The sequence below is a fragment of the Panthera pardus genome, unplaced genomic scaffold, assembly GCF_024362965.1.
Source record: "Panthera pardus isolate Hobbes unplaced genomic scaffold, ASM2436296v1 HiC_scaffold_26, whole genome shotgun sequence".
Taxonomy (NCBI): domain Eukaryota; kingdom Metazoa; phylum Chordata; class Mammalia; order Carnivora; family Felidae; genus Panthera; species Panthera pardus.
In genome coordinates this window covers 25,014,311-25,027,324 of record NW_026526832.1, presented here as the reverse complement: position 1 = coordinate 25,027,324, position 13,014 = coordinate 25,014,311, and the positions used below count along the sequence as shown (strand labels likewise).

Sequence of the window (13,014 nt, the reverse complement as noted above, 5' to 3'; positions counted from 1 at the left end):
GGGTTCCTCCCCAATTACCCTTACCCTAGTGTGGGATCTAGGGTGACCAGCCATCTTGCTCTGCATAGGACTGTTGTGGTTTTAGTACTGAAAGGCATGTGTCCTAGAAAATCTCTCAGACTACAATAGCTGGTCACTCTAGGCACACCTGAGGACAAGCCTCATCCCTGAACACAAAGATTCCAATAGCTGTTTGTGTCTTCCTCTTAAAAATGAAAGGGTAGTCAGGATTACCAGATATTTGAGGAAAAACAAATGCTAATGCAAACAGAAAAAGGAAGAAAGTAAAAAACTCTAATAATGCAAGAAGCCAAAGAAAATGATAATTTATCCATGAAACAGGTGACTATAAAAAAAGAAGAGAAAACATAGCTCTTAGGATTGAAGTATATGACTCTCTGGTTTAAAAGGGTACACAAAAACCTATAGTGTATGAAAAAAATATCCATACAAGGTGCTCTATGGTAAAGTTTCAGAATCTTAGAACAAAGAAAAGACCTAAAATGCTTTTCCTTGCAGGTGAGCTTCAAATACAAAAGATAAAAAATCAGAATGATATCAAGACTTCTCAAAAGCAGCTCTGGACTGTGGAAAACAGCTAAAATGCCCTCTAAATTCTAAGGAAAAATTATCTCCAAACTAGAAGTTTAAGACATTTTCTGACATGACAGATCTTTAAAAGATTACTTCCCATGTACCTCTTCTCAGGAAGTTACTAAGAGATGTGCTTAACCAATAAAGCAAGAAATAAGAAAATGTGGGATCCAGGAAATGGAATCTAACTCAGGAGAAAAGTGACAGGAATTCCCAGCATGGCCTGGGCAGCAGACCTACAGAGCAATCAGTCCAGACTGGAGCCAATGAACTGAGAGTTCTGGGAAGCATATCTCCAAAGAAACAAAACAAAACAAAACAAAAATGAGAAAAACAAAACCAAAACCAGACTGATTACTCAAATGCATTAAAAGAACGTTTTTTCTCATTTCCTAGAGAATAATTTTAGGATAAATTAGTGATTCAAAAGTAGAAAACTAAGCAAATAAGACAATAATTAGCTCAGAGAGAACAACAAGAAAAAAATGTACAAGAAAAGAAATGCAATCATAATACCTCATTGGCTTAGCTATATACGGTATGATATATAGTCACAATTTCATTCTTAATCTTAATCTTTAAGGCTGATATGTGTCTATCTATCTCTATATAGATATATGTATACATATCAGATAGATATATCTATATAGAGATATAGAGATATATCTCTAAATAGAGATATAAAGATATATAGAGAGATATATATATCTTTATATACTATATAGAGATATATCTCTATATAGATAGATATCTATTCTCTCTCTCTCTCTCTCTATATATATATATATATATACATAATATGTTCTAACTTACAAGTTTAAAAGGGCTTTGAATATCTACGATCAAGAAACTACCCCGGACATTCTATTGATAGTGATTCTGCAAAAGTCACAAATGACCCAGCTTCCACATCTCAGAATAAATAAACGTTCCACAGTAAACTTACAATCATCTTGGAATGAGACAGAAAAAATTATTTAGAAAAATGTCACAAATTTGGCAGTTCTAATTATTCTAGGTATTAAGAAATTTTAAAAAGATTACAAAACTATATGCATACTTCCAATTATGATTTAAAATGTATATGTAAGAGTCTTTTAGGGTTTGGCTCCCTCCCTCTCTTTTTTTTTTTCAATATATGAAGTTTATTGTCAAATTGGTTTCCATACAATACCCAGTGCTCATCCCAAAAGGTGCCCTCAATACCCATCACCCACCCTTTCCTCCCTCCCACCCCCCATCAACCTTCAGTTTGCTCTCAGTTTTTAAGAGTCTCTTATGCTTTGGCACTCTTCCACTCTAACCTCTTTTTTTTTTTTTTTTCCTTCCCCTCCCCCATGGGTTTCTGTTAAGTTTCTCAGGATCCACATAAGAGTGAAACCATATGGTACCTGTCTTTCTCTGTATGGCTTATTTCACTTAGCATCACACTCTCCAGTTCCATCCACGTTGCTACAAAGGGCCATATTTCATTCTTTCTCATTGCCACGTAGTATTCCATTATGTATATAAACCACAATTTTTTTATCCATTCATCAGTTGATGGACATTTAGGCTGTTTCCATAATTTGCCTATGTTGAGAGTGCCGCTATAAACATTGGGGTACAAGTGCCCCTATGCATCAGTACTCCTGTATCCCTTGGGTAAATTCCTAGCAGTGCTATTGCTGGGTCATAGGGTAGGTCTATTTTTAATTTTCTGAGGAACCTCCACACTGCTTTCCAGAGCGGCTGCACCAATTTGCATTCCCACCAACAGTGCAAGAGGGTTCCCGTTTCTCCACATCCTCTCCAGCATCTATCGTCTCCTGATTTGTTCATTTTGGCCACTCTGACTGGCGTGAGGTGATATCTGAGTATGGTTTTGATTTGTATTTCCCTGATGAGGAGCAACGTTGAGCATCTTTTCATGTGCCTGTTGGCCATCCGGATGTCTTCTTTAGAGAAGTGTCTATTCATGTTTTCTGCCCATTTCTTCACTGGGTTATTTGTTTTTTGGGTGTGGAGTTTGGTGAGCTCTTTATAGATTTTGGATACTAGCCCTTTGTCCGATATGTCATTTGCAAATATCTTTTCCCATTCTGTTGGTTGCCTTTTAGTTTTGTTAGTTGTTTCCTTTGCTGTGCAGAAGCTTTTTATCTTCATAAGGTCCCAGTAGTTCATTTTTGCTTTTAATTCCCTTGCCTTTGGAGATATGTCAAGTAAGAAATTGCTATGGCTGAGGTCAGAGAGGTCTTTTCCTGCTTTCTCCTCTAGGGTTTTGATGGTTTCCTGTCTCACATTCAGGTCCTTTATCCATTTTGAGTTTATTTTTGTGAATGGTGTGAGAAAGTGGTCTAGTTTCAATCTTCTGCATGTTGCTGTCCAGTTCTCCCAGCACCATTTGTTCAAGAGACTTTTTTCCATTGGATATTCTTTTCTGCTTTGTCAAAGATTAGTTGCCCATACGTTTGTGGGTCTAGTTCTGGGGTTTCTATTCTATTCCATTGGTCTATGTGTCTGTTTTTGTGCCAATACCATGTTGTCTTGATGATGACAGCTTTGTAGTAGAGGCTAAAGTCTGGGATTGTGATGCCTCCTGCGTTGGTCTTCTTCTTCAAAATTACTTTGGCTATTCGGGGCCTTTTGTGGTTCCATATGAATTTTAGGATTGCTTGTTCTAGTTTCGAGAAGAATGCTGGTGCAATTTTGATTGGGATTGCATTGAATGTGTAGATAGCTTTGGGTAGTATCGACATTTTGACAATATTTATTCTTCCAATCCATAAGCATGGAATGTTTTCCCATTTCTTTATATCTTCTTCAATTACCTGCATAAGCTTTCTATAGTTTTCAGCATACAGATCTTTTACATCTCTGGTTAGATTTATTCCTAGGTATTTTATGCTTCTTGGTGCAATTATGAATGGGATCAGTTTCTTTATTTGTCTTTCTGTTGCTTCATTATTAGTGTATAAGAATGCAACTGATTTCTGTACATTGATTTTGTATCCTGCAACTTTGCTAAATTCATGTATCAGTTCTAGCAGACTTCTGGTGGAGTCTATCGGATTTTCCATGTATAATATCATGTCATCTGCAAAAAGTGAAAGCTTAACTTCATCTTTGCCAATTTTGATGCCTTTGATTTCCTTTTGTTGTCTGATTGCTGATGCTAGAACTTCCAACACTATGTTAAACAACAGCGGTGAGAGTGGACATCCCTGTCGTGTTTCTGATCTCAGGGAAAAAGCTCTGTTTTTCCCGAGGATGATGTTAGCTGTGGGCTTTTCATAAATGGCTTTTATGATCTTTAAGTATATTCCTTCTATCCCAACTTTCTCCAGGGTTTTTATTAAGAAAGGTTGCTGAATTTTGTCAAAGGCCTTTTCTGCATCGATTGACAGGATCATATGGTTCTTATCTTTTCTTTTATTAATGTGATGTATCACGTTGATTGATTTGCGAATGTTGAACCAGCCCTGCATCCCAGGAATGAATGCCACTTGATCGTGGTGAATAATTCTTTTTATATGCCGTTGAATTCGATTTGCTAGTATCTTATTGAGAATTTTTGCATCCATATTCATCAGGGATATTGGTCTGTAGTTCTCTTTTTTTACTGGGTCTCTGTCTGGTTTAGGAATCAAAGTAATACTGGCTTCATAGAATGAGTCTGGAAGTTTTCCTTCCCTTTCTATTTTTTGGAATAGCTTGAGAAGGATAGGTATTATCTCTGCTTTAAACGTCTGGTAGAACTCCCCTGGGAAGCCATCTGGTCCTGGACTCTTATTTGTTGGGAGATTTTTGATGACTGATTCAATTTCTTCGCTGGTTATGGGTCTGTTCAAGCTTTCTATTTCCTCCTGATTGAGTTTTGGAAGAGTGTGGGTGTGTAGGAATTTGTCCATTTCTTCCAGGTTGTCCAGTTTGTTGGCATATAATTTTTCATAGTATTCCCTGATAATTGCTTGTATCTCGGAGGGATTGGTTGTAATAATTCCATTTTCATTCATGATTTTATCTATTTGGGTCATCTCCCTTTTCTTTTTGAGAAGCCTGGCTAGAGGTTTATCAATTTTGTTTATTTTTTCAAAAAACCAACTCTTGGTTTTGTTGATCTGCTCTACAGTTTTTTTAGATTCTATTTTGTTTATTTCTGCTCTGATCTTTATTATTTCTCTTCTTCTGCTGGGTTTAGGCTGCCTTTGCTGTTCTGCTTCTATTTCCTTTAGGTGTGCTGTTAGATTTTGTATTTGGGATTTTTCTTGTTTCTTGAGATAGGCCTGGATGGCAATGTATTTTCCTCTCAGGACTGCCTTCGCTGCATCCCAAAGCATTTGGATTGTTGTATTTTCATTTTCGTTTGTTTCCATATATTTTTTAATTTCTTCTCTAATTGCCTGGTTGACCCACTCATTCTTTAGTAGGGTGTTCTTTAACCTCCATGCTTTTGGAGGTTTTCCAGACTTTTTCCTGTGGTTGATTTCAAGCTTCATAGCATTGTGGTCTGAAAGTATGCATGGTATAATTTCAATTCTTGTATACTTATGAAGGGCTGTTTTGTGACCCAGTATGTGATCTATCTTGGAGAATGTTCCATGTGCACTCGAGAAAAAAGTACATTCTGTTGCTTTGGGATGCAGAGTTCTAAATATATCTGTCAAGTCCATCTGATCCAATGTATCATTCAGGGCCCTTGTTTCTTTATTGACCGTGTGTCTAGATGATCTATCCATTTCTGTAAGTGGAGTGTTAAACTCCCCTGCAATTACCACATTCTCATCAATAAGGTTGCTTATGTTTGTGAGTAATTGTTTTATATATTTGGGGGCTCCAGTATTCGACGCATAGACATTTATAATTGTTAGCTCTTCCTGATGGATAGACCCTGTGATTATTATATAATGCCCTATTTCATCTCTTGTTACAGCCTTTAATTTAAAGTCTAGTTTGTCTGATATAAGTATGGCTACTCCAGCTTTCTTTTGACTTCCAGTAGCATGATAAATAGTTCTCCATCGCCTCACTCTCAATCTGAAGGTGTCCTCAGGTCTAAAATGAGTCTCTTGTAGATAGCAAATAGATGGGTCTTGTTTTTTTATCCATTCTGATACCCTATGTCTTTTGGTTGGCACATTTAGTCCATTTATATTCAGTGTTATTATGGAAAGATATGGGTTTAGAGTCATTGTGATGTCCGTAGGTTTCATGCTTGTAGCGATGTCTCTGGTACTTTGTCTCACAGGATCCCCCTTAGGATCTCTTGTAGGGCTGGTTTAGTGGTGACGAATTCCTTCAGTTTTTGTTTGTTTGGGAAGACCTTTATCTCTCCTTCTATTCTAAATGACAGACTTGCTGGATAAAGGATTCTCGGCTGCATATTTTTTTCTGTTCATCACATTGAAGATCTCCTGCCATTCCTTTCTGGCCTGCCAAGTTTCAAAAGAGAGATCAGTCACGAGTCTTATAGGTCTCCCTTTATATGTTAGAGCACGTTTATCTCTAGCTTCTTTCAGAATTTTCTCTTTATCCTTGTATTTTGCCAGTTTCACTATGATATGTTGTGCAGAAGATCGATTCAAGTTATGTCTGAAGGGAGTTCTCTGTGCCTCTTGGATTTCAATGCCTTTTTCCTTCCCCAGATATGGGAAGTTCTCAGCTATAATTTCTTCAAGTACCCCTTCAGCACCTTTCCCTCTCTCTTCCTCCTCTGGAATACCAATTATGCGTATATTGTTTCTCTTTAGTGCATCACTTAGTTCTCTAATTTTCCCCTCATACTCCTGGATTTTTTTATCTCTTTTTCTCAGCTTCTTCTTTGTCCATAATTTTATCTTCTAGTTCACCTATTCTCTCCTCTGCCTCTTCAATCCGAGCTGTAGTTGTTTCCATTTTATTTTGCAGTTCATTGATAGCATTTTTTAGCTCCTCCTGGCTGTTCCTTAATCCCTTGATCTCTGTAGCAAGAGATTCTCTGCTCTCCTTTATACTGTTTTCAAGCCTAGCGATTCATTTTATGACTATTATTCTAAATTCACTTTCTGTTATATTGTTTAAATCATTTTTTATCAGTTCATCAGCTGTTGTTATTTCCTGGACGTTTTTCTGAGGGGAATTCTTCCATTTCATTTTGGATAGTCGCTGGAGTGGTGCAGAACTGTGGGGTACTTCCCCTGTGCTGTCTTGAATAACTTGCGTTGGTGGGCGGGCCGCAGTCAGACTTGATGTCTGCCCCCACCCCACCGCTGGGGCCACAGTCAGACTGGTGTGTGCCTTCTCTTTCCCCCTCCTAGGGGCGGGATTCACCGTGGGGTCGCGTGGCCCGTCTGGGCTACTTGCACACTGCCAGGCTTGTGGTGTTGGGGATCTGGCGTATTAGCTGGGGTGGATCGGCAAGGTGCACAGGGGCGGGAGGGGCAGGCTCAGCTTGCTTTTCCTTCGGATATCTGCTTCAGGAGGGGCCCTGCGGCACCGGGAGGGAGTCAGATCCGCCGGAGGGATGGATCCACAGAAGCACAGCGTTGGGTGTTTGTGCGGTGCAAGCAAGTTCCCTGGCAGGAACCGGTTCCCTTTGGGATTTTGGCTGGGGGATGGGCGAGGGAGATGACGCTGGTGAGCGCCTTTGTTCCCCACCAAGCTGAGCTCTGTCGTCCGGGGCTCAACAACTCTCCCTCCCATTGTCCTCCAGCCCTCCCGTTCTCTGAGCAAAGCTGTTAGCTTATAACCTTCCAGATGTAAAGTCCCGCTTGCTGTCGAAACACACTCCGTCCGGCCCCTCCGCTTTTGCCAGCCAGACTTGGGGGCTCTGCTTGGCTGGCGGGCCGCCCCTCTGCCCCAGCTCTGTCTGCCAGTCCATGGAGCGCGCACCGCCTCTCCGCCCTTCCTACCCTCTTCCGTGGGCCTCTCGTCTGCGCTTGGCTCCGGAGACTCCGTTCTGCTAGTCTTCTGGCGGTTTTCTGGGTTATTTAGGCAGGTGTAGGTGGAATCTTACTGATCAGCAGGACGCGCAGTGAGCCCATCGTCCTCCTACGCTGCCATCTTCCCAGGATCCTCTTTTTTTACTCTTAAAAACTGAGAATAAACTGAAGGTTGATGTGGCGTGGGAGGGAGGGGAAAGTGGGTGATGGGCATTGAGGAGGGCACTTTTTGGGATGAGCACTGGGTGTGGTATGGAAACCAATTTGATAAATTTCATATTAAAAACAATAAAAATAAAATGCATATGCAATACACAACATAATATACATAATATAAACGCACTGAAGAAAAACAAAAAGCCCAGCCACTAAAGTACTAAGCCTGGTTGTTATTAATAGTTTGAGTGATTTTATTTCTTTCCACGAAGCTTTTTATATTTATCAAATTCTCTTTAAAATCTGAAAAAGTTGTAGAAGTATCTGTATAAAGACTCCTCATCCAGATTTTTAAACTTACCTGTAATAATAAAAATAAGCAGCTTAGGCCTGTTGGCTCTCTGCTCATTGAAGAGGTTAGTCCAGGGCCCACATTTTAGAACCTGGGTTTCAACTCCGCAACATAAAATGAATTCCTCATGCACAGGAACTTCCTCCTTGATACTGGAGTCCATTTCTAAATGAGAGGAGAAAAACAATAAAATGAGTTGCTAAAATGTAAAACCTTGGGCCAAAGACAATATTCAAGAATTTTTTAAAAAAGGCAAATTTCAATAAACACAAGCATATATGGTAGGTATATGACCACTCATCTATTCTGGATTATAGGATCACACACACACAAAATTAAAACAAACCACAAGAGTAAGGAGAAACAGAGAGACACATCTTCAGTGAAGTGAAAGATTTCACAGGAGTATGAATCAGGATCAGATTAGCCAGAGATCCTGCTAAACATCCTATAACACCTAGGATAACACTCACAACAAAAAAATTATCTAGCCCAAAAGTCAACAGCGCCAAGATTGAAAAACCAAACCAAACAAAACAAAACCCTACTCTAATACTAGGTGCCTATAGAGTACAGTTTGTCCAGCATTTGGTTGGCTGCAAAGTGTTTCTTCTTCCTCTAGCTCTCTATTCTGGCAGCAGCAGCAATGTAGCAAGAGTCCCAGATAGTACCTCAGACCAGGTGGCTGCTCCCTGCACCCTCTCCTCAGCTCACATGCACACTGAAGAGCCAGCCACCTGACCTCTGTCACACACAGTAGGCTGGAAGTGCCTTGCCCAATAGAGCTCTGGGTTGCTTAAAAAAAAAGGAAGCTTCTTCAACTCCCTATTCCAGCAGTACCCAAAGCAGTGTCCCAACTTGCTCTGTACCTGCCTATCAGCCTCAACTCACTTGGAGTTGCTCCTGTGGCCCTCCATGCAGGCACCACACGCTCCAGACCTCACACCTACACCAGCACCCTGGTTCACTCTGCACACCCTCCCACCAGTCTTGGTTCACTGGTCCTGACATGGCAACTGTGGATCAGCTTTGGCGCAGGCAACCACCAACTTTCTCTACCACACACTGGGCTGCAACCACACCTTTTAAATAAGATCTAAACCCACGTTCCCAGTTTGTCTCTTCTTGGGTACTTTCCCTCATCCCTAGGGGATCTTTAGAGTTTTCTTTATACAGTAACTTTATAGTTTCTCTTCTTCCACAGCTTAATAATTCCTTATATTAAATTAACCATGTGAGTTACTGTGTGGCTTCTGTCTCTTGAATGGATCTAGATTGATACATCCTGCATTGTCTATCCAGATTTTTTTCTTCAAATCTTTCCCATCTTAGACGTAGCTCAAATCCTACCTCCTACTTGAGGTCTTCCCTGAACACCTCAAATAAACTCTAAATTCACAGCACCTTTCTTTAACATAAGTCAACAGTGGTAAAGGTAACCAGGTAAACTTCACCTGGTAATCTATGCACTTGTTATTCATGTCATGCCATACTCTCACAGCACAACAGTCAACAAACTCACTACCGGCACCACCCAAACCTCCCCAGATTGACAGCCACCTTAGGTTAAGGTAAGGATTGGACACAGGAAGGAAGAAAACATTAACATACACCCCAATCTCCATGTGTAACCCAAAGTCTAAAACTTTCCCAAATAAAACGACTTAGAAAATAAAAAAAATTCTTACTCAAAAAGTGGGGACTCCTCTTCACTCAAAATAAATTGACTAAATAAACGAAAGTATCATCTCACATTTTCTTAAGGATCGATCTTTAGTTCACTAACACATGTCACTGTACTCCAATCTCTGAAACTGTCACAAAACAGAGTATATTTATAAAGCTCTTATGACATTTATAAAATGTTGGAAACAATGAGATTTAACTGTTCTATACTGCATTAAATTAGAGCACCATCCGAGAAGACACTGGATAAACTGCATACTTGCACTAGAAGAGAATCCAAAGTTATTAACTATATTCTATTCATAAATACTTAACTTTAAACAAATGACATGTTGGGAGTTTGATTAGCCACAAAATTAATGAGAATTCAAATAGATAAGAAATTCAAATACAGTCTATAAAATCTGGAAAACAAAAAATTAATTACACCTCTAAAATACCTCAAATAAAATACAACTAAGAGACCTGGAGTAAACCTATGTATTACAGAGCATCTTTTTTTTTTTTTAATTTTTTAATGTTTTTATTTATTAAAAAAATTTTTTTAATCTTTATTTATTTTTGAGAGAGAGAGACAGACAGAATGTGAGCAGGGGAGGGGCAGAGAGAGAGGGAGACACAGAATCTGAAGCAGGCTCCAGGCTCTGAGCTGTCAGCACAGAGCCCGACACGGGGCTTGAACTCACAGTCCGCGAGATCATGACCTGAGCTGAAGTCGGACGCTCAACCGACTGAGCCACCCAGGCGCCCCAACAGAGCATCTTTTAATTTTACTCACACTTATGTTTCTGATTCCCACATAGCCAATAATAATAATAATAATAATAATAGTAGTAATAAAAAAAAAATAAATAAATGAAAAGCAAAGGAAACCTTAACAGTAAGAAATTTCAAGTTCTTCCTTACCTAAGAATCCAAGGTGATTTGGTCTGCAAACAAGTGTCCAATTAAGAAGGGACAATGTGTTCTAAGTATATAATAGTAGAGGCTGATGGCCCTACCTACACACACAGCCTATAAGCAATCTTAAATGAAATCAGCTTTGATAACCAGCAAGACTTAGGGCGGATAAAAACCAAGTGTGAATACAATTTGTGTCACTTAGGTAAGCTTTACTTACCTAAATATAGGTGTTCATCTGTTTTTATTAATGGGTTTAATTTTATTTAGAAAAAAAATTTCCAATTAAATCTTACACAAACCTAGACAATATATAAAACAGAAAAGCAGCATTTGATCAGTATAAATTTTACAGTTCAAATTTATAATATTTATTTATTATAAAGTCAGCCGGTGAGACAGTGAGGCTACATTAATGAACAAAAATATTTGCAAGTGGAGTTATAAATGAGTCTCATTTAGCTTTAGCATCCAAATCCAAATAACATTTGCATTTCATTTTGGCTACTCAATAAGAATTCTGCTTTATTCATGCATGTAAGAACTGCAAATGATAAAAGTATTTTTAAAAAACCTGTGTCATACAAAACAAAACACAATAAGGTATCACCTCACACCTGTCAAAATGGCTAAAATTAACAACACAGAAAACAAAAGATGTTGGGGAGGATGCAGAGAAAGAAGAACCCTCTTACGATCTTGGTGGGAATGCAAACTGGTACACCTACTCTGGAAACAGTATGGAGGTTCCTCAAAAAATTAAAAGTAGAGGGGTGCCTGGGTGGCTCAGTGGGTTGAGCATCCGACTTTGGCCTAGGTCATGATCTCATGGTTTGTGAGTTCAAGCCCCACAGCAGGCTCTGTGCTGACAGCTCAGAGCCTGGAGCCTGCTTCGGATTCTGTGTCTTCCTCTCTCTTTCCCTCTCCCCTGCTCTCACTCTGTCTCTCTCTCTCAAAAATGAATAAACATTAAAAAAAAAATTAAAAGTAGAACTACCCTATGATCTAGCAATCGCATTACTAGGCATTTACCCAAAGGATACAAAATACTGATTTGAAGGGGCACATCCGCCCCAATGTTTATAGCTCCATTATCAACAGTAGCCAAATAATGGAAAGAGCCCAAATGTCCATCAGCTGATGAATGGATAAAGAAGTTGTACTATATGTATATAATGGAATATTACTTAGCCATAAAAAAGAATGAAATCTTGCCATTTCCAATGACATGGATGGAGCTACAGGATATGCTAAGCAAAATAAGAGAAAGACAAATACTATGATTTCACTCATATGTGGAAAATGAAACTTAGAAAATGAAACGGATGACAGGGGAAAAAGAGGCAAATCATAAAACAGACTCTTAACTATAGAGAATAAACTGAAAGTTGATGGAGGGAGCTGGGTGGGGGATGGGCCAAATGAGAGATGGGTATCAAGGAGGGTACTTGCTGTGACAAGCACAACCAAATTTGTGTTGCAATGTCCAGATAGTCTTCAATTAAAGTTCACTAACTTTGAAACAGAGGTAGTAAGATGATTTTCTTTCAGAGTTAAAACACTAGGGCTGTGTTAATGTCCCACAACTACACAGAGCAGAGCATATACTTTGCATGTACCTGAGCCCTGACTGACAGTTAATTAATGATGTTTCTGGGCACTAGTACTAAAACTACTTGTAGAATATTTAGTGACTAAACAAGTGAAAATTGAATTTTTTAAGTCCCAGTGATGAGATATAAAATTTGTAATTGTTTTCAAAACACAACAAAAGAAGTACAAATATGTACAAAAACAGCAGCAGAAGCTTTATTTAAAGTTCTGTTAAGTTTTTAGTTACTCTATTAATGAACGTTAACATACTGGAGAGCTCTATGAATCTGGTGAGTCTGGGGGTTGTTTTAAATTTAGTTTAAAACGTACATTAGAATTAAGTTCAATCCCATGTTAGCAAGGAAAGCCTTGTGTTGAAACCATATGAAAAGCTAGAGAAAAAACAGTACTGGAAAAAAAAATCTGTTAGAAAAATCAGTAACCAATAAAAGAACTGCTCAAGAATGTGTAATAAAAGAGGAAATAGAGAATATAATTAATATAAATATAAGAAGAAAGCAGAGAAGTAATACAGACCAAGTGTAACAAATAAAAAAAAAACCAGTAAAACTACTTAAGCCCAAATATAACAGTAATAAATTAAGTGTAAATAGACCAATTACATTAATTAGATAAAGGCAAAGATGATCAGATTGGATAAAAATAAAACAAGTAATTGTGTGCTACTTATAAATAATACACATTAAGAATAAGGATACATAATGTATAAAAGTAAAAGGATGGAAACAATAAACCATGGAAATACTAATCAAAGAAGAGATGGTATAGTTATACTGAAGTCAGATTCAAAAAGTAAACTTTAAAGTAAGAAGC

At 38.5% G+C, this 13,014-nt stretch overlaps 1 protein-coding gene across 3 annotated transcripts in view; it reads right to left on the bottom strand.

Annotated features, from left to right (window-relative positions):
* Positions 1 to 13,014, bottom strand: part of LDAH (lipid droplet associated hydrolase) — a 110,172-nt gene that overhangs the window by 88,381 nt on the left and 8,777 nt on the right. For all 3 annotated transcript variants that reach the window (XM_019450833.2, XM_053891122.1, XM_019450840.2), the window contains exon 2: positions 8,011 to 8,166. In XM_019450833.2, coding sequence (XP_019306378.2) covers positions 8,011 to 8,164 — 154 coding nt within the window. In that variant the 5' untranslated portion in view covers positions 8,165 to 8,166. The remainder of the gene's footprint in view (positions 1 to 8,010; positions 8,167 to 13,014) is intronic.